We start from the raw sequence: 27,935 nt of genomic DNA, 5'->3' as shown, positions 1-27,935 counted from the left end.
ACAACAAAAATAAATATATAAAAGTGACAGGGATGCGTAATATAGAAAGCAGAATAAGGGAATAAAAAAATACTTCGTAGAGCCCACAAACTTATCTCTATGCTGTCTGTGTACATCCTTACTTTAGTCAACAAAACCACAAAGTTGGGGTTTTATTAGTAAACTTGCATTTATGGATGTGAAATTTGGTCAAAAATACAAATAAACTGATCAAAAGCCCGTGCTTCTCAGTAGTAGGACAGTCACAGAAATCAACCCAGCGTCTTTGAGCGGAAGCCAGTATCAGTGAGAGCGCCGCTGTTTCGCGCCCCCTGCAGGACTGGAGGAGCGTCGCGTCTCCTCGCGCTAACTTCGCCGCCGCCATATTAACACAGAGCTGAGAGGTAATACAAACCGCCCTTTCTATTAATACTTTGTGCCATTCTTTAGGAACTTTTAATATGTACATGATCCTTAGATTAATTCAAGGACGATGAGGGAGTTTTGTGTTGTGTATTAAGCCTTCTTGTGTCTTTAAAAATGTGTAATGTGTAGATGATGGAACGTTAGCATGGCTGTGGCTAACGTGATGATATGCTAATGATATATAAGATCAACTCGATGATTTGATGGGGTTTAAATTGTTTAACATTTAAATGATGTCATAAATGTGCTTAAGTGTAGATTTATTTGAAAATAAAGGAGCTGAGTGGTTGCGAATGTGTAAAATAAGAACAGGCTGTTAGTTTAGCTCCTAACTGATGCTCTACATCCTGATCTGAATGAGTGTTTGAGCTCCATGTCTGATTTTAGTCCTTATTCTCTTATTTAACCTCTTGTTTTATTTTAAATATGTAAAAAACCTTCATTAAGCCTTAAAATATTTAACACCCTGTATTTGAATCCTATATGAATGGATGATGTTTTAGGCTCATTGGTGGATATTTTATTAAGACAGTCAAGGGTAGAAAAACGTTATTTTAAACACATTTTAAAAGTGTACTTGCTTATATGAGGTTAGAGGTTTATATTTATAAAAGGTATGTTTTTAAATGTTTTTATCAGTATTCACTATCATTCTGGATGGTGGTGAATTGGTTTGATTGTTTAATCCAGGGAGACACTGTTCCCAAAGCAAAATTATTAAACCTAGTGAGCCAACTATCTAGGCAGTTTGTATGCATCATAGTAGACACATTTGAAACACACATGTCTGTGATGCTCAAAAATACAAACTATGGGCAATGGGACACTTTTTTTTTTTTTTTTTTTCCTCCCCTGGGCGAATAAGTGTATACTTTGAAATATCAAAATTGGTGGGACAATTTGTCACTCACTTGAGATCGACCAATACAAGCAAACCACAACCATCCAATCAAGTCCCACACTAAATTTTTTTCTTTTTCGAGAAGCCGTTTTGCATATATGTCACAATAGTAAATAAAAGACTATTATAACTTCCATTTCATGCCAACTTTATGGGTCTGAAAATGTCATGGAAGTTTCAATAATGAATATGTATTTTTCTAATTATTTTAAGCTCTAAAATATTTCATATGCTGTAAATTGGTCTTTGTGAGTGCAGCCTGCATAAAATCATGTTTTAAAAAAATCCTATTTATTGAAATACATTGGACAAAAGGTGCGGACTCCCTGAATGAAACGCATCTATGATGCCTAATCTGTTATCTAGATAAGCAGCTCACTAGGTTTTTTGAGAAACATCCTGCTGTAAGTCTCGGTTTTCTATCCACTGACGTTTGTTTGCTTGGATATGGGTTGATCTTCAGGAAGTTGTGGTGGCAAGTGGTTGGAAAATACTGTTATATGCATACTTAATTAAAGGAAACTTATATTTAATGTGGCCAAACAACATTTTAGATCAGACATCAGACTTAGGGGGTGTTTACACAACACCATTTTCAACTGAAAACAGAAAACTTTTTATGCGTTTTGGCCGTTCATTTACACGACAATGGCGTTTTGGGGGCATGAAAATGCAAGTTTTTAAAAACGATACCATTATAATCTCTGTTTAAACTACAATAACACAAATATGTGAAAACTAGGGCTGGGTAAAAAAAAAATCGATTTCTTGATTTTAATCGATTCTTATTTTTACGAACCGATACCAATTCTTAAATCCCAAGAATCGATTAGTCTAGTCTGTTTTCAGTTGATGAATGAACAGAACATTGTAGCGCTCTTCCCATCTAATAAATAGCAATAAGCTTTGTGCTTTGATATGAAACAAAGTCTCAGATTTCAAATTCTCTCCATTTTATTACGAAATTAAAAAAAAAAAACGTTTTGGCGCTGATTGATGTGGCGTGACAGATGGCTGTAGCCTCAGATCAAGAGATGCGGCAACTCGAAGCACGCGTGAACTGATCATCTCCTCCGCTTTAATACCAGTTACAGTGTGAAATAAACATGAATGAATACCTAAAGGTATGTTCAAAGATACAGTACAACTTACCAAAATCCGTATCCTGTCTCATGAAATAGCTCAATCAGTGTTTCAAACGTGAAAGACGTCAATAAAACAGCTTGTAAGCAATGTCACGTAACGTCACATTTACCTCAGAAAAACTATATTCAGTGACCATAACTTGTTAGTCAGCTATAAAACTGAACTCTAGAGAATAGCATTTTGCTAAATATGCACCATATTACACATTCGTTATAATTTATAATGTTCTTCAATATTTAATGCATGTTTGCATAAATCCGTCAAGTTTTTATAACAGCCACCATTTAAATAATGTATTTCGAAAAAACGAATTGGAGTAGAAATATAATTACAGAATTGTAAAGTTAGTATTTTAACTTTATTATTATAAAAACTCCCTTAACTTCCACTAATTTAAGTGTTTGTATACAAATCAGTTAATTTTAACCTTCAATATTATAGTAATGTAGAACCGATTCCCATGTATTGTTTACAGCATTAGTTGAGAGATTTTTTTTCCTTGAGAAAATTTGCCATGTACTGTTCCTTATATCCAAATTAATCAAAATCGAATCGAATTGCAAGCTTGTGAATCGAAATTGAATCAAATTTTGAAATTTGTGTCCATACCCAGCCCTAGTGAAAACGGTGATCGCATACGCATTATGTGTTCAGTCTATAGGCGCGTATTGTTTCTTTACAAAGTGACATCGCCAACTACTGGCCTGGCATGAATAATACAGTGTTTTTAGTCGTTTTCGTGGATCCGTGTGAACGAGGATCGTTTGACTGTCGTCTGTATGCGAAAAATGCGAAGGAAAAACATTGCTGTTTTTAGTACATCTTTGTCATGTCAACGTATCCTTAAATTCTAGCATAAAAAGCTACTAGACGAGGGTTGGGCGATATGGCAAAAAAAAAAAAAAAATCGAATCAAGATTTTTTTCAGGCAAGATCACGATTCTTCTTTATGTTGGTTTTTAAGTCTATTTTGCAAGTTACTGAGCAATACGGCCAAACTAATGTCCCAATTTTAAAAAATAAAGACCTACCAGATAATAAAACCTTAAAGAAAAAACAATGACAGACCATTTAGGCCAAAATCTTATTTCACTTTAATTTATTTCATTATTTTACCTTTGTTATTGAAAATAAGAATGATTAAAACAAGAGATTATGGTATTAATTTTATTTGTGCAGGTCTTAAATTTGATTTTAAAAGTTCCTAGTGAGGTCGTCGTACATTTTGATCATTGTCTGTGCACTAGTGACTGCGATTGGCACAGTTTTGACACACAAATGGAGAATGTTTCCTAATGAATGTGTATGATTGTGTTTTTGACTGCATCATCACTTGGTGTGTTCAACACAAATGTTGCTTTGAGGGGGTTTGTGCGAGTGGCACGGTTTGGCTGGTTTTGTTCATACAAACAAACAAACAAACAAACGCACATCTGTGCAAATAAGATACTGACGTCAGTGGTGATACTTAATGTTGTTTGTTTTGCATTGCCTCACAGGTGTTTGGACTGTCACCCTCTTGTAAACTCAGCACAAGATTCCCCAAGGCTGCCCGCAAGTACAGTTTAAGGTGAGTGCGAGTTAAGTGTCCATTTTGTTTTTTGAAACCTCATTTGACACATTGGGGAGCTAAAATACGTCTGCATATTTGATCTGTAGATTAGATCATGTAATTTCTGCTTTGAGGTACTGTAACGGCTGCTAGTGAATACAGGCTTTGTGAATCATGTGAGATCAGGTTCAGCGCTCTTCTGAGGAGGCAGGAATCTTTGGAATGGTGATCAAACCCAAATCCCATCTGGCAAAACAAAATTATCCATTGTTGCTGATGGTACACTCCCATGAGTGTCATTTAGCATCATTGTATTTGTGTTCCTGCATACCTGCTTGACTTCTGGAGCATTCATAAATAGGGACGTGGCAAACGACATTCTTTTTTAAAACTGACTAGTTAGCAAGTTGCCTGAATGACTAGTTGATTAATTGGTCTTAGGGAAACCCTCTATAATTAGGCAGGTTTCAGGTTTATTTGACCCAGATCTGATGCATTTATTGAGTAGCATTTACATAAGACGTGCTCAAAATCAGATGGATAGAGTGTAACATTTTAGCCATCTTTAAAACACAATACTACCTTTAAAAAAAACAGCATGAAACATGATGCAATGCTAGAGATGTCTGTCTGCCTGTTGTATGGCTGTAGTGGCGATGAATCGAAAGACAGGACTTTTCTAAGAAGGCACAGATAAAGATATTTTGGTATCTTTCATATCTTGTATCTTGCGTCCCTAACTTTTAAATTGCAACTTCACTGATTTACAATCAGCTCTATATTCTTACAATGTCTGTAAGATAGATTTGTTAGCGTTTTGCATCTTCAGGCGAACATTTTGTCGACAAATAAATGAGCAGTGCTGGGGTAACACTTTAAAAGTAGTGCAAGTTACATAATTAGATTACTGCTTTACTTTACTAGTTACTTGAAAAAGTAAAGTGTTTTCCAATTTATTGACACAGCTCTCCTGTTCCCATATTGAGAGAAATCGTAAGTGCAGAGGTGTTGTGCGTTGAGTGAACATGATGGATACTTCATGTATTTAATCTCACTTTATTAACCAATGTTTTTGCTGTTGACCTTTGATCCAATTCAACCATACTAAGCAAAAATGAATTTAGTTAAACATCACATTTGTGTTTCTTTTTTTATTTCTGAAGTAAGAGAATAGCAGCACAGCTGAAAGGTTAGTTTGAGCTGCGCCCTCTACTGTACAGATGTGAATTTGCATTTCCTTCAGCCTGAGTCTTAAAGGGTTAGTTCACTCAGAAATGAAAATAATGTCATTTATTACTCGCCCTCATGTCGTTCCACACCCGTAAGACCTTCGTTCATCTTCAGAACACAAATTAAGATATTTTTGATTAAATCCGATGGCTCAGTGAGGCCTGCATAGACAGCAATGGTACTTCCTCTCTCAAGATCCATAAAGGTACTAAAAACATCTTTAAATCAGTTCATGTGAGTTCAGTGGTTCTACCTTAATATTATAAAGCGACGAGAATATTTTTTTTCTGCGCCAAAAAAACATAACACTTCTTAACAATATCTAGTGATGCTGATTTCAAAACACTGCTTTGGCGCAAAATCACGTGACTTTGGCGCTCCGAACAACTGATTTGATTCGTAAAGCTCCAAAAGCTTCATGAAGCAGTGTTTTGAAATTGGCCATCACTAGATCTTAAGAGAGGAAGTACCATTGCTGTCATTGCTCACTGACCCATTGGATTTAATGAAAAAAATCTTAATTTGTGTTCCGAAGATGAACGATGGTCTTAGGGGTGTAGAATGACATAATTTTCATTTTTGGGTGAACTAACCTTTTAAGCCCGGAACACACCAAGTCGACAGTTGGCCGTCGGGCAGTTTATGTTCGTCAGCCAACTAAGTTTTCTCAGTGTGTTCCACACTGTCAGCTGAAGTTGGTCCTCGATGGCTTTTTTTCGGCGTCGGAGCTCGTCGGTCAGTTGGGCCATCTGATCATTCTGATTGGCTGTTCAGATACTGTCACCTGCTGGTACGGAAAGGCATTTTTTTTTACGTAGGCGCAGAACGGACGTGCTACTTGGCCGTCGGTTGTCGGGCGTCGGTTTGGTGTGTCAGGGCAACTTTGGACCCAGACGCTGCCGACGTGAGCCAACCCCGCAGTTTGCTTTCATCGCCACTAGTTCGTTGGCGTCGGCTTGGTGTGTTCTGGGCTTTATTGATGTGAAGAGCCTTTACATTTAGCAAAACTTTTTTTTTTATTAAAAAGCAAACAAGCAAGCCCAGCCCAGCTGAGAAAAAGTAACGCAACACATTACTTTCCATAAAAAGTAACAAAATAACACAATTAGTTTTTTAGGGAGTAACGCAATATTGTAAAGCATTACTTTTTTGAAAGTAACTTTCCCCAACATGAGGACATCTGGGTGCAGGTTAACGTAGAGAAAGAGTACACATTGTTCATTTAAATATGTTTCTGACATTTGAACAATACAAAGCTGGTTGAAAATCAGTGAAGTTGTCCTTTTAATAATGATATGAGCAGGCCAAAGATGTTTCATTTTTCACTCCCAATGGTTTTTAAGCAAATTCTGTTCTAAATTGTGTCCAGTATGACTTCACAATGGAGTTAGGGGTTGAATAAGGATGATTTGGTTTCCCTTTCAACTAGTTAAATGAAATTACAGTAGAACAGACATGAGTAAAATCTAATCACACTTTGGTTCTGCAGGCCAGTTTTCTTTACAGCACTGATTCCAGTACTGTATCAAAATGGTTTATTAAACAGGAAATTCCTGTTTTAAAATATGAGACATTCAAAGCTCTTGTAAAACTGATTGATTTCTATTTTAACGTGGCAAAGCTGCTGCGTTTTCACTGTGAAGAGCCTACAGGGAAGTTAAGAATGTATATTGTTAACTTGTGTTAACAATTGTGAAGTGTCACCTGCAACTCTAATTAATCAGATTATAATAGAAAGCCATCAAGAAAATGGAATTGTGTCCTTAAGCCATCTTGTATGTTTTTTTTATTTTTTATAAACGTGCATGTGTTTTCAACCCTGAAAGAATGTGCTGACACCTTTTGGACTGCGGTGGTCGAGTCTTCTTCGGTCTGCTTGCATCTAGATTAAAACTTTCCTCTTGGGCAGAGTTTCAGAACCTTAATCCAATTTATCAAGACAGTCAGGGGTCCGTGTCGTGGGCGGGGGCCTGTAAAACCAAACATCCCAGTTGTAGATTTTTCTTTCCTTTTGTTTGTCCATGTGCAAATGGGGCCATATATTTCAGGCCCTGAGCATTACATTGCAGTCAATGTTATCGATGTGCTTCAGCCTGATTGTTCTGTCCTTGTATTGATTGTTTTGTGTGTGTGTGTGTGTGTGTGTGTGTGTGTGTTCAGCCCTGACAGGCGCAGCCACACACACAGATCATGTCCGGCCCTGTCACGAGTCGATCCCGCGTTTATCCAGACGTCAACACACAGAGACCGCGGGAATACTGGGACTATGAATCTCACGTCGTAGAATGGGGGTGAGTGCTGAGACAGATTTTGTTCAGCGTGTGATGACAGTGCGTGATTTTGATGTGAGAATGAATGTGACTTGATATTAGCTGGTTTTGTGAAATGATGCAAGGTCTGTATTTATGCAGTTCCAAGACTTCTGGATGGTCAAAGATCACAAAAATTAAGGAAATTACAGCATTATCATGGTCATGAGAACTTTAATAATGTTTTAATTGTGTTTTCCAAGCCTGGAAAAGTCAGGAAAAATTCTGTAATGGATATATAATAACGTTCAGAAGTTTGGGGGATGTAAAATACTGTTCTTTTGAACTTTCTATTCATCAAAGAATCCTGAAAAGAATATATAAAGTTTTCACAAAATAATGAAGCAGCACAACTGTTTTCAACATTGATAATAATCAGAAATTACCAGCAAATCAGCATATTAGAATGATTTCTGAATTATCACGTGACGCTGAAGACTGGAGTAATGATGCTGAAAATTCAGCTTTGATCACATGAATAAATTACATTTTAAAATATATTCATATAGAAAAGTTATTTTAAATTGTATTAATATTTAACAATATTGTTGTTTTTACTGCATTTTTGATTAAATAAATGCAGCCTTGGTGAGCAGAAGAGACAAAAAAAATCTTATCGACCCCAATCTTTTCAACAGTACTGTGCGTTCTTCTAGTTACACTCATCGCTTAAGGTAAAACTTTCTCACAGTCCGAAGTGATTGTCTGATTTGTGAGTGAATCATTCTTTTTGAATGGCCTTTTTTGTGAATAAATCAGTGTTGCAGGTTCACAAGTTGCTCTGAATTATTCATTGGCAAAATCTGAATGGGGAAGTGTTGTGACAGTACAGACATATATTGATATATATATATATCAAGATTTGCTCTCTCTCACTGATTCTCAATTGTGTGTTTAGGGCAGATTTAATCTCAATTAAATGCAACTGAATTGAACAGGGGTCTTGAGGGGTTTATTGTTCAGAAACACTGTGGTAATTGCAAGCTTAATGGTGTTTGATTCATTAGTTTGAACACTTTACATGTTTAGTGATCAAATATTAAGTGTCTTGTTAGTTTTCATTCATTTGTCAGAGTTTGCAGAGGATTGTGTGAAGTATATCTCTGTACGGATACAGCACTGACGTCTTTATTTGTCTGGATCGGCATTTCATTTGCACTTGTAATAACAGCTGTCGGTCTTGTCAACAGGAATCAAGATGACTACCAGCTGGTGCGGAAACTCGGCAGAGGAAAGTACAGCGAAGTGTTTGAAGCCATCAACATCACAAACAACGAGAAAGTAGTCGTCAAAATACTCAAGGTGAAGAGCATTGTTGTCCCAGTCAAGCTTTAAAGGTCTTCTGTTGAGAAATCTGTGAAGTTGGGTTCAGGTTGGGAAGACCCTTAGACTTCACGTGCTCTCCAGGTTCTCATTTTCCGAGTCGTTGACGAGAACGTATGCTGAGATAAGCCTGTTTACGTTATGGAAGGCAGTGGATGGCATCGAAACCAGAAGCTGCTGGCTGGCGTTCAGATGAACGGGCGCCTGTCGAATTCCTTCCTCGCCCCCTCCTCCTCTAAATCAGAGAGAGCTCTAGATTCTAGCGATAACACCCGACGAGCTGAGAGCTTTTCAAGCTAAGTGATAAATAGTTTTGAAGATTAGTGCCATTGTCCCGTAATGTAGCCAGTCGTGTATAATGAACTTCCTCTACCTGGAGACACGAAGGATGAAGCTGCACAGGTTGAGTCTAGACGCAGTTAGATCAGATGTCATTGTGTCATCATCTGTACTTCAATACAAGATGAAATCGAAATTGAGCTTATTTACTTTCTTAATAATTTTTTTCTTTGGAGCTCTGATTCAGTGGTACTTGTGGCGATACGAGTCTAGCTTGTTCCATTCCTCCTCAAAACCTGTTATTAAAGTGAAATAACCTTCTCCAACGCTGAAATAAATTAGTTATTTTTTTCCTGATGTAACCAGTGCCATGTTGTTTGTGAAAAAAAACATTAACCAATAATCTAATCATGTCAGTTCACCTTTATTTATATACCACTTTATACACTACAGACTGTTTCAAAGCAGACGGTTTCTACTAGGGCTTGGCACTGACACAAATTTCAAATGATTTCTATACAAATATTTAAATTGCACATCAGGCAGTTTTTATAATAACAACTGTTTAATTACATAATTGTTTCTTCTCCAATTTGTTTTTTTGAAATATAAATATTTAAATGTTGGCTGTCATAACTTGTTTTAATGATACATTTATTCAAACATATATGAAATATTGAGGAACAGGTCAAGTAAAAATATATAAGGAATATTTAATATAGTGCATATATTTATCAAAATGTGTTAATTTTTCAAAAATAAGAATCTATTCAAATCAAGAAATCAATATTTTTAAGCCAGCCATAAGCTTCACAATAATAAACAGGCAAATGCTAATTTCTTCAAATATGAGACAAATTCAAGTTCTGCTGTAAAGTAGCTCTAAAAGAAAAATAGGTGTTATTATTCAGCTCTATTCTCTTTAACTCTGAAATTTCACATTATGGAAGTTAAATGTGTTGCAAATGCAGTTTTATGTTGTCTTTAATGACTTTGTGTTGCTCGTTTTGTCTTTATTTCCATATGCAGCCAGTAAAGAAGAAGAAAATCAAGCGGGAAATCAAAATTTTGGAGAATTTGAGAGGCGGCCCCAACATCATCACACTTCTAGACATTGTCAAGGATCCAGTGGTCGGTTGGATTTCTTGAAGATGATGTTTGATATAAAAATGCTCTGTAATTGTTGAGAATGCAGCATGTGAAATCAAGCTTGTGCAGCTACGTTTCAAATGCGTCTTTAACTGAAGTCTCTTGTGTTTCTCCCTCAAGTCTCGAACCCCAGCTCTGGTTTTTGAACATGTGAACAACACAGACTTCAAGGTAAATCATTTCTGCTACCTGCTAAATCAATTCTGCCACCTCAACAAAATGTAAGACAAAAAAATCAGTTCGTTTAAACTCAACCATCCGCTTGTTCTGTCGTGCAGCAATTGTATCAAACGCTATCAGACTACGACATTCGGTTCTACATGTACGAGATCCTAAAGGTAAGTTCCTTCAGATATCATCTTAAAGCTGTTCACAGAAACTCCAGAGTATCTCAAGTCTGTGACCTCTTGTATCTAAATATTAGTTTTGTTTATGCCCTTTTTATTGTACCTGTATTTTTCCAATCTGTTTCAAACTCTCCCCATCTTGAACCAATGTAGTTGTCATGTTGAACCCCAATGGGCCACTTTCCGCATTTGTTTGATGCCATTAGTTGTGCAGCTGTTACACACTCTGAGTCAGGTACGATTCTAGGATTTCAATATTGGGGGGGGGGCTTAGCCCCCAATGAGGGTATGACTTGGAAAAAAAAAAAAATCATTTAATATATTGTTTGTATACGAAGGTAGGCATGACCAATACACAGCAGGTTCTACACTACCCATCAAGTTAATCCCTGAATATTGAATTAATTTCTAATCATTTTAAATAACCAGCTAAGATTCATTATTATTCAATAAACTGTTAATTTATTGAATACTGTTAATTGTCTAGATTATGGATAAAATATTTTTTTAATGTTTTTTTTCAACACATGTAATGTTTTAAACAGTATTTTTAAACTAAATTTGTGCAGGAAAATTAACTTTAAAGGGTTAGTTCACCCAAAAATGAAAATCATGTCATTAATTTCTCACCCTCATGTTGTTCCAAACACGTAAGACCTTCGTTCATCTTCAGAACACAAATTAAGATATTTTTGATGAAATCCGATGGCTCAGTGAGGCCTCCATTGCCAGCAAGATAACGTTCAGATGCCCAGAAAGGTACTAAAAACATATTTAGACATATTTAAAATATTTAACAAAAACATATTTAACAGTTCATGTGACTACAGTGGTTCAACCTTAATATTATAAAGCAACAAATACTTTTTGTGCACCAAAAAAACAAAATAACGACTTTTCAACAATATCTAGTGATGGCCAATTTCAAAACACTGCTTCATGAAGCTTTGAAGCTTTACAGATCTTTTGTTTTGAATCAGTGGTTTGGAGCACTGCCAAAGTCACGTGATTTTAGTAAACGAGGCTTCATTACGTCATAAGTGTTTCAAAATTTCAATAGCTCATGTGACTTTGGCAGTTTGATACGCAATTCGAAACAAAAGATTTGTAAAGCTTCATGAAGCAATGTTTTGAAATCGGCCATCACTAGATATTGTAAAGTCGTTTAGTTTTTTTTTTTGGCGCACAAAAAGTATTCTCGTTGCTTCATAACATTAAGGTTGAACCACTGTAGTCACGTGAACTGTTTTAAATATGTTTTTAGTACCTTTCTGGGCATCTGAAAGTGTTAATTATCTTGCTGGCAATAGAGGCCTCACTGAGCCATCAGATTTTATCAAAAATATCTTAATTTGTGTTCTGAAGATGAACAAAGGTCTTACGGGTGTGGAACGACATGAGGGTGAGTAATAAATTACATAATTTTTCTTTTTTGGGTGAACTAACCCTTTAAATATGATATAATTTATTGTTTTTATTCATGGAGATAACATGGAAAATGTGCCATGCTTTAGTGGAGGATTTCTGTCACCTGGTGGAAAACAAACACTTTTATGAAAATGACATGATATTATCATTATAACCAGTAGATGGCAGCAGAGGACCACTCATTAGCTCATTTGCCATTTCCACTCCCTTTTGTAGTTATTTTCACGTTTTGCTTTTGGATTTATTATAAAATTAATATTATAACACATTTTTGCATTTTTATTGCACTGAAATATGAAGTATAGCAAGAGTAGGAAAATTCACAAAGTCGCTATTTAGATGAAAGGAATTTCATAATATAATAAAATAAATAAATAAGCCCAGATTTTGCAGTGTATGGGAAACCGTCTTGAATTGCTCTCACATCATATTATGTAAACTGCATTTATGACAAAGAATTACACAGATGCAGATATCATAACAATCTATCAATAAATGCACACACGTTGTCCTTTGCTTTTGACACTGGCACTGTGTTCCTACGGATTGAAGAACACGCTTAAAATATGGTTATGAACCGAAGCCTGCTGCCGATTTCATACAAGTTTTAAAAGGGACTGAGGTGTTCATGAATTAGTGTACATATTACGGACTTAATTGCAAATTTTTAGGGGGTCTGGGTGGAAATTTTGGGGGACTAAAGCCCTCCTAAAATGGGCCTAGTGATGCCCCTGCTCAGAGTGCCACTCAGAAAGATCTTATTGCTGCAGTTTTAGTATGTTGTTCATATACATTTGCTGTTAGTCAGTTGTGTGGGAATCCTGGAGTTCAGATGGATGTTTGACTGCTGATGGGTTCAGATGTGTTAATCTGGATCAGGTAAAGCTGCGTCACTGCAGCAGAAAGAGCATCTGTCCACTGACTTAACCTCTGTGCCTTTACCACTCATGCTGCATTTCCCTCCCTCTGTTTCATGCTTTGATTCCCAGCCCCTTTTGTATTAGGATTACCAATCTCATGTTTGTTTATGACCCTTCAGAAATCATTCTAATATGCTGATTTACTGCTCAAGAATAATTTCTGATTACTATCAATATTAAAAACAGTTGTGCTGCTGCTTCATATTTTTGTGGAAACAGATTTTTTGAATAGAAAGTTTAAAAGAACAGCATGTATTTGAGATAGAAATCTTGCCAATTTTGATCAATTTACTGCATCCTTGCTAAATAAAATATTATATATGGAATTTTTTTAGAAAATACAATAAAGACATGCATTGTGATTATTAGTAAATATTCTGATTTTCTTTAATTTTACAAGATTAGAATATTCTCTTAATATTCTATAATTTTTTTTTTAGTATTCAACCTTTTTTAATTAATCTTCAATTTACATTCAATATATTTTAGTATATTTAAAAAAGTGTATAAAATAGAATGTATACAATTTAATATAATATTTTTAATATACAAATATTTCATCAGCTATATATATTTTTTTTTTTTAAATATTCTTAAATTATCCAGTAATATCAAACTATTAAATAATGATTGGTCAAATAATGATTTTTTATTTGTCAAAAGGTGTGAGAAGCCTGGTGTTAAAGTCTGGTTCTCTCTGTGTCTCTCTCAGGCTTTGGACTACTGCCACAGTATGGGAATTATGCATCGAGATGTCAAGCCACACAACGTAATGATCGACCATGAACACAGAAAGGTACTGCCCGCTCACGTCATCGCTCGCGTCAGCCTTTGTGTTATGCCATCTCACTCCGAACATCTGATTGGCTGAACGTTGACGAGCATGCTTACATGAACCAATCACAAATCAGAGATTGCAGCAGTAAAAGAGAAGCTTTGTTTGTTGCCGTGACATCAAGCAGATTACTTTGAGCTAGATCAAATTTAAAAAGTACAGTTTGCATCAACAGTGACGCACCTATGACATGCTTGAGCGAATCACAAATTGTGATTTATGAATCATTAATTATTCCCCTGTTGACTGAGTTCACATTTGATTCTTGTCTGATGGTGGGTTTTATTGTTCAGCTGCGTCTGATAGACTGGGGCTTAGCGGAGTTTTATCACCCCAGTCAGGAGTACAATGTCAGGGTGGCGTCTCGATATTTCAAAGGACCTGAACTTCTGGTGGACTATCAGGTGAGACGAGATGCAAACAAGACTTTTAGGCAAGTGCTTGGTTTGTTGTATGAGACAAAAATCTTGCATCAAAAGCATCTGTTCAAGCTTCTGTTAAATAAACATGCACATACAGAAACAGTTTAACATTAAGTCATTTGGCTAGTTTGTTTAATTTTACTGCTTTTTGAAGCTCATGTTGGTTTCGTCCCACAGATGTATGACTACAGTTTAGACATGTGGAGCTTAGGCTGCATGTTGGCGAGTATGATCTTCCGGAAAGAGCCTTTTTTCCATGGACACGACAACTATGATCAGGTGAGACGTAATCACAATTCGCATACTACATCTTTTCAGAGTTAATTTGCCTCAAACAGTGTTGGGTGTAATTAATTACTAAGTAATCTAATTAAGGGATTACTCTTAATTTTTCTGTGATGTAATTAGTGTTACTTCTGATGTAACTGGATTAAATACTGTAGAGACTATAGACCTTATGCACCAGAGAAACAAGCGCACCGCCATCTTTATAATATTGTCTTTGAACTTCTGTTTTTGCAGTAGCTCTGTATATTTCTATGGCATCGCTGTCAAAGAATAATTAGCTGGTGAAGTGGATTTACTTGTTGTAGAGTTAATGAAAGTTATCGTGAACATTGTAATGTTTAAAGCAGATGTTTTAGCAAATGTCAGTAGACCGGGAATATTTTAAAACGAGCAGTTCATTCATAAATGCGTAAGTTCGCTGTGGAAATACAAACCGGAAGACAAAAGACAACGAGCACAGCGCCGAAAAGGGGCGAGGCTACGTAAGGTCTATAGAACAATTCTATATAAAACGATAGTGGATTTAACATAAAAATTTAATGTTAAAATGTATTTTTAATGTAACCTTCTCCCTTTACTCACTTTGGTCAGTTCAAGAATAATTTATGCAATTGTATATTGTTTATTTAAAAGAATCAAAAGTGCAATATCGTGTCTTTCCTTGTTTGTTCACCAGGTCAAGGTTGATTTGGGATTTAGAATAATAATAAGTAATTCAATACAATTTTTTGTAGAGAGAGTAATTGGTATAGTAATCTAATTACACTGTTGAAAATGTAATTAATAGCTAGTTATTACTTTTTTAGAGTAACTTACCGAACACTGGCCTCAAATCCTAGCATGTAAGAGAATGTTCTTGGATGGTGGAGATTATTTTATGCTCTAATATTTCAGACAATCTCTTGTGTTAGCAAAAAGATTTGTGACAGCTTTCTGATGTTATCAAGATGATGTTATAGTTTGTCCCAGTGTCTTCAAAAATTAAAGTGCAGTACATACTTTGCATACTCAGAACTACATGAATTATAATAATATAAAATATATTATTAATATATATGATTATATAGTAATATAATTATAAATAAAATTATAATTCTAATGACATTTTTTAGGCCAAAACCTGAAAATTTGTGCATTTTAGCACTTCCGGTTCCATCGTCCTGAAGTCAATGTTTTTTTTAAAAATAGATTTTTGGTTAAATGCCTCAAATAATGTTTCTGGTTAACACAAACTCAAGATATTTTCACATTTTATTCAATGACATAAAATACATCAGTAAAACCCCCTTGTGGGAAGAAAAAAAAAAAAAAAAGTGGCTAAATTGGACTACAGAGGTTTTCGGGATATTAAAGGTTTAGTTCACCCAGAAATGAAAATTCTGATATCATTTACTCATCCTCATGTCGTTCCAAACCTGTAAAACTTTTGTTCATCTTCGGAACACAAATGAAGATCTTTTTGATGATATCAGAGAGATTTCTGTCCCTCCGTAGACAGCTACACAGCTGACACTTTAACGCTTCAAAAATTTCAGAAAGAAATTGTAATACATATGAATTGAGCAGTTTAGTCCAAATTTTCTGAAGTGACGCAATCACTTTATATGATGAACAGATTTTAGGCTTTTATTCACATATAAACATTAATCAACACACACATCAGTTGTGGTAAATGGAAGATCAAGTATGTTTGCTTGATGTGCGAGAACCAATGAGGTTCATTCTCGTGTTGCGCAGCACGTTTGAGCTTCCACAAGAACCAATGAGGTTCATTCTCGTGTATGTTTGTTACTTCTGCAAGAGGTTTGTTCTCATGTGTCATTCAGGTTCAGTTGAGCTTCTGTTTATGTTCGCTGATCAATGTTTATATGTGAATAAAAGCCTAAATTAAATCTGTTCATCATATAAAGCAATTGAGTCTCTTCAGAAAATTTGGACTAAACTGATGGATAATGGATTAGATAAAGACTGAAAGAGCTTAATGGTGACATGGAAGTTGTGCGACCGTGGTGTAGTTCAGCTGTATTTAGGCTTCAAAATTCATAAAAGTTGTCTAAATTTGTGAAGGTTATCATGATGAACAAAACATGCAAGAATCATAAAGTTTTGTTGATCACAGAGCTTATTTTCTGCAATAATCCAAAAGCCAATGTAAAAATCCTGTTGGGTTTTTGTGGAGGGAACCAGGGTGATGCTGACTTCAGGTTGGCCTACAAAAATAGGTCAGCTGGTTTGATCTGTTAGGTGTGTGGTGTCTGCTGCCCTCTGCTGTTTTTGACCAGTACTGTGTCTTTGTCCAGCTTGTACGGATTGCCAAAGTCCTGGGCACAGAGGACCTCTACGACTACATCGACAAATACAACATTGAGCTCGACCCACGGTTCAACGACATATTGGGAAGGTATGTTGAGATGTGTGATTGTGTTTATGCATGTAATACTTTGACCTCACTTTAAGGATTTTACTAACACTCTCTCTCTTTATCCAGACATTCCCGGAAAAGGTGGGAACGGTTTGTCCACAGCGAGAACCAGCATCTGGTCAGTACCGAAGCGCTGGACTTCCTGGACAAACTGTTGCGCTACGACCACCAAGCTCGCCTCACCGCCCGTGAGGCCATGGAGCACCCTTATTTCTGTGAGTGTCTGCTCTCTCTGGCATTTCATGTGGTTTAAACCCTAATTGCTACGAAGATCAACTGCTGTGCTCCTCGTGCCAGAGTCCAGTATCTCAAACACATTAAATAGGCAAGGAAGCTGGCATGACGTTAAAACATCCAACCAACCTATATCCCAGTCCGATTCAAAAATACCTTGCACACCTCCATACATTAATGCACGAAAATGTGCATCAGATTGCAAAGTTGATTTTTGAAATATTACGTCAGTATTGTGATAAAATGATTGAGAAGTGTGAACAATGTCTCGGTAGGAACTGAAGCGGTTGTCATGTGGAAACAGGATTTGCTCGCTCATTTGAAATGAAAGGTTTATGATCTGTATTGATTATGCATCAATGTGCAACATTAATTTCATCACCGTGCACGTCTCGTGTCAGATCCCATTGTGAAGGACCAGGCGAGGATGGGCTCCACTTCAGGACTGTCCACTGGCTCCACTCCAGTCAGCACGTCCAGTATGATCACAGGTCAGTCATGTGACTCCCTCCCAGAATCATGCTTAAAACATTAATTGTTGAATTGAGAATTACAAACTATTATTAATTACAAAATTCTAAGTATTTTTCTGTGCCTCTGACATATTTTCGTAAGAAACACCTTTCTAAAACATTACTAATTTCTTCTAAATTTTTCCTTGTAGGAGGCGTCACATCCATGTCCTCATCCCAGCCGATGGCCAACATCGCAGGTTCTCCTGTCATCTCGTCTCCCAGTGCTCTTGCCACACAGGTTCCTGCAGCCGCCGGTGCCCAGCCCTGAACACACTCTCACGCTCTCTCTGCCCTGGGCCACATTTTTATGTTGAGTGTAAACAAACAAAAGAGAGACTAAACTAGGTTTCTTTTTTTTTCCTTCGTTTTTTTTTTTCTTGTTTTTTTTCCATACAATAATTATATATTGGAGCTCGGACACACAGCAGACAGTTATGTTGTGTCAGTGTCCGGCAGTCTTTCCTGATGATGGTGTCTATATAGAAGCCACTACAGTGTAGAAATTCAGAAAAATGGATAATAAAATTTATTTTATATGTCCCTATTTTGGCTTCTGTTTGTTATTTGAACAATATGGATATTTGCTGATGTGATTGCTGTTAATCTACAGCTTTGGGGATTTAAAAGTACAACATATAATTAATATAAAAAATATCAAGGTGCAACAACCATTTTTACACTCATGCATTTGGCAGATGTTTTTATTCAAAGTGACTTGCATTGCTTTCTAGGTTTACATTGTATTCCATACAGGAACAGTAGTGATGGATGTATAAAAACTATACTATATATATATTTTTTTAATAGTAATTTTAATTAGATTTTGGTGTTTTTGGAGAAGTTTCTTCTGCTCATTAAGGCTGCAATTATTTGATTAAAAATACAGTAAATACAGTAATATTGCAAAATATTATTACCATTTAAAATAAACATTTTTTATGTGAATATATTGTAAAATGTAATTTATTCCTGTGATCAAAGCTGAATTTTCAGCATCATTACTCCAGTCTTCAGTGTCGCATGATCCTTCAGAAATCATTCTAATATGATGATTTGCTGCTCCGGAAATATCTTTGAATATTATCAGTGTTGAAAACACTTTCTGCTTAATATTTTTGTGGAAATCGTGATACGCTACCATTCAAAAGTTTGGGACAAGTAATAATTTAATTTAAAAGAAATTAATACTTTTATTCAGCAATTACCCAATAAATTAATCCAAAGTGACAGTAAAGTTGTTTAAAATGTTACAAACAAATATTTGACAAATAGAATTCATTCTATTCTTTAAAGAATTCTTTAAAAATATGAATCAGCACAAATGTATTTAACATTGATAATCATAAATGTTCATCATATTAGAAGGATTTCTGAAGGATCATGTGACACTGAAGAAATGATGCTGGAAATTCAGCTTTGATCACAGGAATAAATTACATTTTACAACAGAAAAGTCACTTTCTTTTGTATTGTGACTTTTTGGACCGTTGTGCTCGGGTCAGGTTGCAGACCTACCTCCCAGCTCTCAAGAAACACATTTCTCTGCTTAACACAGAGCAGTAGTCTATCTATACTAGGTATGAAGTTACGAGGAGTCGCCTAAGCCCAAAAATTTCTGTCTGTGGCATGCACCAATAACAGTAGCTCTAAAATTCATGGTTGTAAAAGCGCTTGTATTTTGTGGAATTGTACAGGCTGGCTGCACAGTTTATGTGCAGTTTTGACTCCTACCATTTTGAATGAATGCAAACACAGATACTGGGTGTATGGGGATTTGAACGGACAGACCAGAAGGGATTATTTTCTATTGGGAAGCAGAGCAAAAATAAATATGGACAACTTTTATGGTAGGATACTTGTTTTATTCTTTTGGATCTTGACAGACAGACAGTTTCTGTTCACTTTCTTTTTTATGGTAAAGATCAATCTGCCTAGCATCTGCTTTTGTGTTTCACTGAAAAGTCATGAGTTTGGAGTGGCGTAATGGTGAGTAAATTTACACCATTTAAATTTTTTGGTGAACTATCATGATCTAAGAACCTCTAAATCAGCGGTTCTCAACTGGTTTGACCCACATTTTACCATGGTCATTGTCGCGACCCACTTTTTATAGGAATATATATATATATATATATATATATATATATACACACACTGATGAGGTATAACATTATGACCACCTTCCTAATATTGTGTTGGTCCCACTTTTGCTACCAAAACAGCCCTGACCTGTCGAGGCATGGACTCCACTAGACCCCTGAAGGTGTGCTGTGGTATCTGGCACCAAGATGTTAGCAGCAGATCCTTTAAGTCCTGTAAGTTGTGAGGTGAGACCTCCATGGATCAGACTTGTTTGTTCAGCACATCCCACAGATGCTCCATTGGACTGAGATCTGGGGAATTTGGAGGCCAAGTCAACACCTCAAACTCATAGGTAGGTGGTACGTGTCAAAGTAACATCCACATGGATGGCAGGACCCAGGGTTTTCCAGAAGAACACTGTAAACAACAGTGGAGGACAATCTTGTTCTTGCTTCTCGGCTTGTGGCTGATTGTCACAAGAAGATGTAGGAAACTTTTTCCTCGTCGAAGCAGAGACCAGGAGACGTTGGGATATCTTTCAAGCAGAAGTTACTCTTTATTGAGAAACGCGTTGTGCGTCGCTGTAGTCATCCAAGTCCAACTAAGGCAGTGTACTTGGTAGTTCATATACATTCAAGGGGGAGGGATACATAGAGTAGAGGTGGAGACAATCTAAACAAAGCATGCAAATGCAGTGCAGGAATCAGCCCATTCCCTACATTTCCCAGCCATGATCTAATCAGCATAACGGTGTCATTTAAATGCATAGGTGCTAATCCACTCAGTCTGACAGTATCGCCCATACCTTTACATTATCATAGAGACAAAGGCACCGCTGTATCTTGAGCTTGTCTTGCCAAATGGTTAGGAAGTGCATGAAGACAAAAGGTTAATGTTACAGACACCTGGGCTGCCTGCCTTGATCTCCTTAAATTGTCATCTTTACCTCAAAATGTTAAATACAATATACTTCACCTTAATATTTCATGTGAGGTTATGTCAGGATGTAGGATCAGCAGATCTTAAACAGATTCTTAAATTTGTAATCCCACAGTCCCCCCTTTGAGAGTTCTAATAACTCTCACATAATACAAATTTAAACCTTCTTAAATCCCTTCTATAACCTATGTTTGTTAACATAAGTCCCATCTTCCAGTCATGTAACTTGTAACAGATACAGGCACATACATCTTATTCTATGTCGTGTCCAACATTTACATAAGTGTTGTTCTTTAACTTGAGTATACTGTTGACACACATATACAACGCAGGGTGGTAATATGTTGTATAAACTACATGATGACACAGAAAACCATGTAGCATAAGCGTGGAAGTCCTAAAAGTCCATGGCGCCTGAATAGCTGTGGAGTCTGTTCCCTGTAGAGTCCATTTCCAATGCATTTCCATGTCTGTTCCAAGTTGCTCAGATATTGTTTGTCGTTGTGCAACTCCGAGTTGCTCAGATGACTCTGTCTTCATGAAGGTTGTTCATGGATATCTGAGGTGATGCTTATGAGCCGTCATTGCATATACACATACCTGCAACACAAGAAAACAAAGAAACAGCAGACTAGCAGTATTCATGCATAGACTTTAGTACGTTAGACCTCTGATGATCGTGTAGTTTTTCTGTCTAACTCTGATCATCATAAACTTCTAGTGATCATATAGTGGTTTTGTTCCTTTTTTTTTTTTTTTAACCTAGTCTTAATCAATTTGACACCTATAGACCAGTAAGGTGGGGATAAACTGAGAGGGGGAAACCTATGAGGAAGTCTTCACCACAGGGTTGGCCCCTGATGCCTTATGCACTTCGGTTCTTCCCTGGGCTCCTCACTGGTCTGTGTGTCCTATTCTCTCCCTGTAGTTAATTTGTAAACTTTACTGTGCTACATCTCCATCTTCCAATGAAACATCAATCATAGCAGACATCATAACCCACAGAGGATGGATAAGTGAATGGAGTGTGCTGTAGCATAACATTTAAGGCTGTGAGTGTACTTAACCAGTGTACCCCAAATGGTGGAAGTGACAGTCAACTTTCTTTTGTTTAGAGTCTTTCAGCTTTCTTGTAGATTACTGGGGAAATTAAGCACTCACAGCCCAAATGGTTAGCATGTCAGTAAGCTGTTGCTCCAAGTGTTTGGAGAAGAGGGGAGGGGCAGTTTCAGTGTAGCAAGTAGACTGAGTAGGAGCTGAGTAAAGCTGTTCATTTCTTTAAATGTCTTTTTGTTTTTCCTACACTCTTTCATCCAATGTCCAGGTTTACCACAGTAATGACAACTGCCTTCTCTCTTAGGACATTTACGTTTCTGTCGATTCTCTGTGTTGACCTTAAAGGACGCTGCTGCAATCTTTACTCTTGTCTTGACATCCGAGTCTCTTTCCCAAATAGCTAACCAATCTAAGTTGTTTTGCAGAGTTCCATTAGACCATGTGAGGTCTAAGAAAGGCAATGCATTTTTGTATTCTGATGAGAGCCCATCAAACCACATGCGGACCAGTGGTCCATTATCCTCTAACACCTTCTCTGGAGTGTCAGCTATTCCACTGTATGCTGCAGCTGACTGACAAAATCTTTCAGTGTACTCACTTACAGTTTCATCCTTCTTCTGTACACAACTAGTGATCTTTGACCAGTCCACCTTTGGTCCAACAAGGTTCTGTAACACTCTCAGAACTCCTTCTCTGAATTCACCTTTGCTGGAATGCTGAAACTCAGAATTATTTACAGCACTTTCAAAATCACTGAATTCTGACTCTTTCAGGATTTGTGACATTAGCTGGGTGACTTCAGCTAGGGACATATCATAGAGCTTCATTTTCCTGGACAACTCTGTCCTAAACTCAGAAAAATTTCCCTGCACTGATGGCAAACTCTCAGCAAGTCTTTCTATGTCTTCAGGACCTAGAGCTGTACTGACTGCTTGTAACTGGAGTATGGGGGTTACAGATGTAACTGTGTCAACCCCTTTTATCCTACTCTGAGCCTTTTGTCTCGCTCCACACACTTCAACTGCATTTACAGAATCTACAGAAAAGACTACAGAAAGACTCTAAGTCAGGATAGCTTTCATCTGACTGTTGGTCTTTTGAGTCACATTTGGTTAAGGCTTTGTTAAGGCCCAACTTCTGAGTGAGACGAGACACTCGAGTGTGCAACTGTTTGTTCTGCTTTTCTAACTTAGCAATACGTTGGATTTGTTCTTGTGCAATGGATAAAGTAAATTCTCTGTGGCAGCAGATAATGCCCTTCATATTTTTCTTCCGAATACAAGCACCAAGTACCTTTTTGCATTCTTCAATAGACCAAACTTTTTCTGGATGAATCCCAAATGTCTTTGTCAAATCCAATCTGACTGACTCAGTCACTATTGAGTCCATGTGCTTTCCTAACAATGATTTGAACTCACTATCTGTCCATAAAGGGGTAGCTAGTCCACCTTTCTCAGTTGTTGGACTTAGTCTAGCGTTCTTTCTCAACATTTTGTAATGTCTTTCTGGCACAACAATACACTTCAACACTTCCCTGACAGAGCAGAGGTTAACCTAGTTAATACACATCGTAATACATTCAACCTTCTCTGGTGAGCAGAGTAGAACCAACTTGCTTACACACTGTAACAGTTGTAACCTTGCCTGAATTAACAGAGGATGAACCTTCTTCTCTAGCAAAGTAGAGAATGACTATTCTGTTAACACACCACCTTCCCTGATTAAACAGAGGATAAACAACCTTCCCTTATAAAGCAGAGGATAAAACTTCCCTAACTTTACAGAGGATAAACCAATATTAGCACGTAATGCTAATCTTCCCTGCCTGAACAGAGGATAAACTTCATCTCTAAAAGAACATTTTTAGAGGATAACTTAGTTAACCAAACCCTACAGCTGTCTGTTAACTCTTCTCTGACGGCGCAGAGGATAACAACTTGGTACTGGTCTTAATGGTTCTTTTGGATAGAGTATCACTCACCAACCCTTGGGTGTACAGGAAAATTCAGCTTGGATCTTCTTTTGGATCAGATCTTTGTTGTGCTTGAAGTTTCAATCAGGATTGAGGTGAGAAGCTCTATCCGGGTCACGGCACCAAAACCGTAGGAAACTTTTTCCTCGTCGAAGCAGAGACCAGGAGACGTTGGGATATCTTTCAAGCAGAAGTTACTCTTTATTGAGAAACACGTTGTGCGTCGCTGTAGTCATCCAAGTCCAACTAAGGCAGTGTACTTGGTAGTTCATATACATTCAAGGGGGAGGGATACATAGAGTAGAGGTGGAGACAATCTAAACAAAGCATGCAAATGCAGTGCAGGAATCAGCCCATTCCCTACATTTCCCAGCCATGATCTAATCAGCATAACGGTGTCATTCAAATGCATAGGTGCTAATCCACTCAGTCTGACAGTATCGCCCATACCTTTACATTATCATAGAGACAAAGGCACAGCTGTATCTTGAGCTTGTCTTACCAAATGGTTAGGAAGTGCATGAAGACAAAAGGTTAATGTTACAGACACCTGGGCTGCCTGCCTTGATCTCCCTAAATTGTCATTATCTTTACCTCAAAATGTTAAATACAATATACTTCACCTTAATATTTCATGTGAGGTTATGTCAGGATGTAGGATCAGCAGATCTTAAACAGATTCTTAAATTTGTAATCCCACAAAAACAAGCTTTGCTTGCTGCACACCAACATTTGGCGTTTCACAATACCAAGTACGCAAAGTTCAGACGTCCATGGTAGCACCTACCAGCAAGCGTCAATAGTGGAGAAGCAGAGGAGAAAACCTGCGTAATTTAAAAACTACTTTATTGTGTCATGAAATATAGTTTTAAAAGTTTTCAGGTGAGAATATAGTTGTTTAAAGCTCAAATCTGTGGTTTATTTATAAAGATAGTCCCTATTTGAAAATTTGATTGGCGTTTACGGCGTTGTGAGATCCAGGTGATATCGCACAGCCCTAGTGGAAACAGCATGGGCTTCTGTGTACACAAAACAACTTTAAACACGTCTTGCAAAGGCTTTCATGCCTTCTTGCCTTCTTGATTGGTAATCAAGGACTGTTGGGACACCCGAACCCCCCCATCCTCTTTTTTGAAATTTATTTTCTTTATTTTTAAAACATGGTCACCCCCACGAAAAAAAAAAAAAAAAAAAAGCAACTTGGGGAAAAAGGTTACAGAAATCTATCTTAGTCTTTTATTTCATTATGCATTTTTCCATGTTCACCAAATGCATTCTATTATACCGAAGTATTTTCCTCTACAAAATATTAATAACACTTTAAATCAAGCTTAAATTTACAAGTAGTTTAGCCTACAAGAGTCTGTTTAGCCTTTAAAGCATCTGGCTATTCACATAAGAGACCCTGGTCATCTACATGGTCCGGTTTAGTTTGCTTGTCCAGAGGATTATCTTTATAGAAAGACAAATTACACACAGCTGTTAAACAGTGTTATGTTTGGCCAGGTACTGTTCAAGTTTTTCTTTAGGTCATCCAGGGTTATTTCTTTGGTTATTGTAACATGTTTAACGTCATCCTCATTTTTGGCCCAATGAGCTTTGGAAATAAATGTCTTATTTGTTTTGTGATAGCAGCAAACCACCGTCCACATGTGCGAGGGAATGTTGACTCTCTTCTTCAGTGTATTGTTGCCAGGTACAGCTCCTGTCAGCACATAGGCTGAGGTTTTGTTATTTTCCGTTTTGTCACGGCAGTAATCATTCATGAACCTTTTAACAGTGTCTTCCATGCGACTCCAACTGCCAGAATTAAAGCTCTGCTTCTGTGGCACAACATTGGTCAGTGTGAATGTAGATTTAGCAGTGAGGTCATCAGCTGCGTGACAGTTAGGAAATAAGTGACCACGATTCAGGCCCGTATGCTTGATGTTAGTGTAGTCGCTGTCGCTTGCCTGTTTGACAAATGGCACCTTCATGTCAGCACCAGAGGGTTCGAGCTGCAAAACAAACCATTTGAGAAATTAGCACATGAACAATACAATAAATAAATATGTGAAGTAAAATCAGCACATGAAAACAGATACAGTTGATAAAGGTGATACTACAGTTCTGAGACATAATGTTGTTACTCCAAAACACGTTAGAGAAAAAAAAACAGTCAAACCATGAGAAATATCACCTGACGCTCAATCTTCCATGGGGTTTCTGGTCTCCCCGATTTATTCCCAGTGAATTTATAAGCTGAGAAAACAGGGATTCTGTTTGCTGTGTCATACAATGTTGCAAATGTGTACACTTTCTCATACTTTTGACAGATCAAGGTGTAGTTTGTTTTCTTTGAGACTGAATTCTCCAACATGCCAGGAATCACTGGAGGCTGTTCATTTAAGAAAAACTGACTGCATTTACTGAATGAATCGACGACTTCAGTCATGATGAATGGAAAGCCGAGCAGCAGCAGCACAGAGACGAGGCTCGAGATATACAGACGCATCTTCACCAGCGTTCACACTGAACCGAACCACACACCAAATAATAAAGCAGAAACGTGAAAGGCAATTCATGCAATCGCAAGGCAGAAGCACTCACTGAAAGAAACTCTCTCTTTATATAGAGCAGTTATCTGTCCTCTGAGCTACTGCTGCTGGAGCAGTTGATAAGCTTAAAAAGATGTCTAGATTATTTACTGAGACAAGTACTGGCCAGTAAAGGATCCTTGATGTTCAAGATCAGGTTTTTACTATTTAATATACATTTGCATTCAACTTCAGTTATTGATATGAATGCAAATTCTCTCTCCATATTAGCTGATCAAATTATAACTCTTCATATTCAGTTATGCTGGGTTTGCTTTATGGAAATTAACAAACCTTATCATTTTTTCCAAATGCAAAGCGAATGACATAAATTGATATCACACGTCATTCAAATATATTTAAATTACTGCCTTCTTCTGAAAGACCAATGTCTAAGCAGTTCCAGCTGTACATGCTCTACCTTACACAGCACACTCAGGAGCTCACGGGTGTGTTTTTTAACTCTGACTCTAATCTTTAGCTTATTGACCGAGGTATAGGGGAGTCATTTTTACCACAATAGTGGCATTTCATGATTTTACATTTTGTCATGAATTTCAGCATCTAAATTGAAATGTTTATTTCATTTATTTCCTTTTAATAATAGATTGGATAATGCACACATGCTGAACCCATCTCTAAATATGTTACAGTTTAGCAATAAATGCAGACTGTTCTGGAGTTCTTTCTATATTACTGTTCAATGGAAACAGAACAAGGCCATAGCAGAACCTATATTACAGGAAAACTGATAATTTCTTATTCAAACCAAAAAGAGGCACCAAACACTAATGCAAAGCATCCTTTTCATAGACTTTCAGTGAGTGCTTCTGCCTCGCGATTGCATGAATTGCATTCACGTTTCTGCTTTATTATTTGGTGTGTGGTTCGGTTCAGTGTGAACGCTGGTGAAGATGCGTCTGTATATCTCGAGCCTCGTCTCTGTGCTGCTGCTGCTCGGCTTTTCATTCATCATGACTCTTCAACCTCTTAAGCTCTTCAACCAGCTAAAGATGTGGACATCAACCCAGCTTTGTGCTTCTGGTTGGATTTCCACCAAGGCAATCAGGTTTAAGAAACACACCTGTGGTAACACTTTAGAATACTGATCCAAATAATTAGTAATTCCTTCTGAAGGATGTGGTAATACTTCAGTCATTACTAGCGAGTTACCATGATCTTCACTTTAGAATTAATTATACATTATGCATCATTCACGTTAATTATGAACCTGTGTATAGTAGTTCTTAGTAGTTCTCTGGGAGGTATGAAAAACAGTAGTTACTGATTAGCTAATAGTGAACTACCACCTTCAACTGAGCACTATTACTTACTAATTCATTAATCAGAGTTTCTTGTTAGTTAATAGTAGTTAGTGTTAATAATACATTTGTTCCTTTGTAGTTCTTCATTAATGAAGGATCGGTATTCTAAAGTGTTACCCTGTGAGCTTCAGAGTGTGCTGTGTAAGGTAGAGCATGTACAGTTGAAACAGCGTAGACATTGGTCTTTGAGAAGAAGGCAGTAATTTAATTATATTTGAATGATGTGTGATGTCGATTTATGCCAGTTACTTTGCATTTGGATTTAGTGGCCAGTACTCGT

The 27,935-nt window shown here is 37.0% G+C and overlaps 2 protein-coding genes across 2 annotated transcripts; one reads left to right on the top strand and one right to left on the bottom strand.

Moving 5' to 3' along the window:
• Positions 1-227: 227 nt before the first annotated feature.
• zgc:86598 (STKc_CK2_alpha domain-containing protein) lies at positions 228-18,249 on the top strand. The gene is made up of 14 exons (XM_051873726.1): positions 228-383; positions 3,952-4,022; positions 7,395-7,525; positions 8,734-8,845; positions 10,175-10,276; positions 10,415-10,465; positions 10,573-10,632; positions 13,702-13,785; positions 14,118-14,228; positions 14,424-14,525; positions 16,835-16,935; positions 17,023-17,171; positions 17,592-17,681; positions 17,855-18,249. The coding sequence occupies exons 3-14, from the start codon at positions 7,425-7,427 to the stop codon at positions 17,971-17,973; spliced, it is 1,182 nt and encodes a 393-aa protein (XP_051729686.1). The 5' UTR covers positions 228-383; positions 3,952-4,022; positions 7,395-7,424; the 3' UTR covers positions 17,974-18,249.
• A 6,354-nt stretch (positions 18,250-24,603) lies between these two features.
• On the bottom strand, positions 24,604-26,248 carry LOC127501331 (endonuclease domain-containing 1 protein-like). The gene is made up of 2 exons (XM_051873276.1): positions 25,934-26,248; positions 24,604-25,751 (listed from the first exon to the last, which is right to left on the bottom strand). Exons 1-2 carry the CDS (start codon positions 26,246-26,248, stop codon positions 25,224-25,226), a joined length of 843 nt encoding a protein of 280 aa, XP_051729236.1. The 3' UTR covers positions 24,604-25,223.
• Between the last annotated feature and the right edge of the window lie 1,687 nt (positions 26,249-27,935).

This window comes from Ctenopharyngodon idella, chromosome 19 (genome assembly GCF_019924925.1).
Source record: "Ctenopharyngodon idella isolate HZGC_01 chromosome 19, HZGC01, whole genome shotgun sequence".
NCBI lineage: Eukaryota > Metazoa > Chordata > Actinopteri > Cypriniformes > Xenocyprididae > Ctenopharyngodon > Ctenopharyngodon idella.
This window is presented reverse-complemented; position numbering and strand designations above follow the sequence as displayed.

What these genes read in the sequence shown, in the direction of transcription:
- zgc:86598 (XM_051873726.1), top strand. Translation starts at nt 7,425, where the DNA reads ATGTCCGGCCCTGTCACGAGTCGATCCCGCGTTTATCCAGACGTCAAC. An exon ending in TAGTCGTCAAAATACTCAAG is followed by an intron (nt 8,846 to 10,174) that starts GTGAAGAGCATT and finishes TTCCATATGCAG; the next exon opens with CCAGTAAAGAAGAAGAAAAT. An exon ending in ACATTGTCAAGGATCCAGTG is followed by an intron (nt 10,277 to 10,414) that starts GTCGGTTGGATT and finishes TTCTCCCTCAAG; the next exon opens with TCTCGAACCCCAGCTCTGGT.
- LOC127501331 (XM_051873276.1), bottom strand. Translation starts at nt 26,248, where the DNA reads ATGCGTCTGTATATCTCGAGCCTCGTCTCTGTGCTGCTGCTGCTCGGC. An exon ending in CATGGAAGATTGAGCGTCAG is followed by an intron (nt 25,752 to 25,933) that starts GTGATATTTCTC and finishes TTTGTTTTGCAG; the next exon opens with CTCGAACCCTCTGGTGCTGA.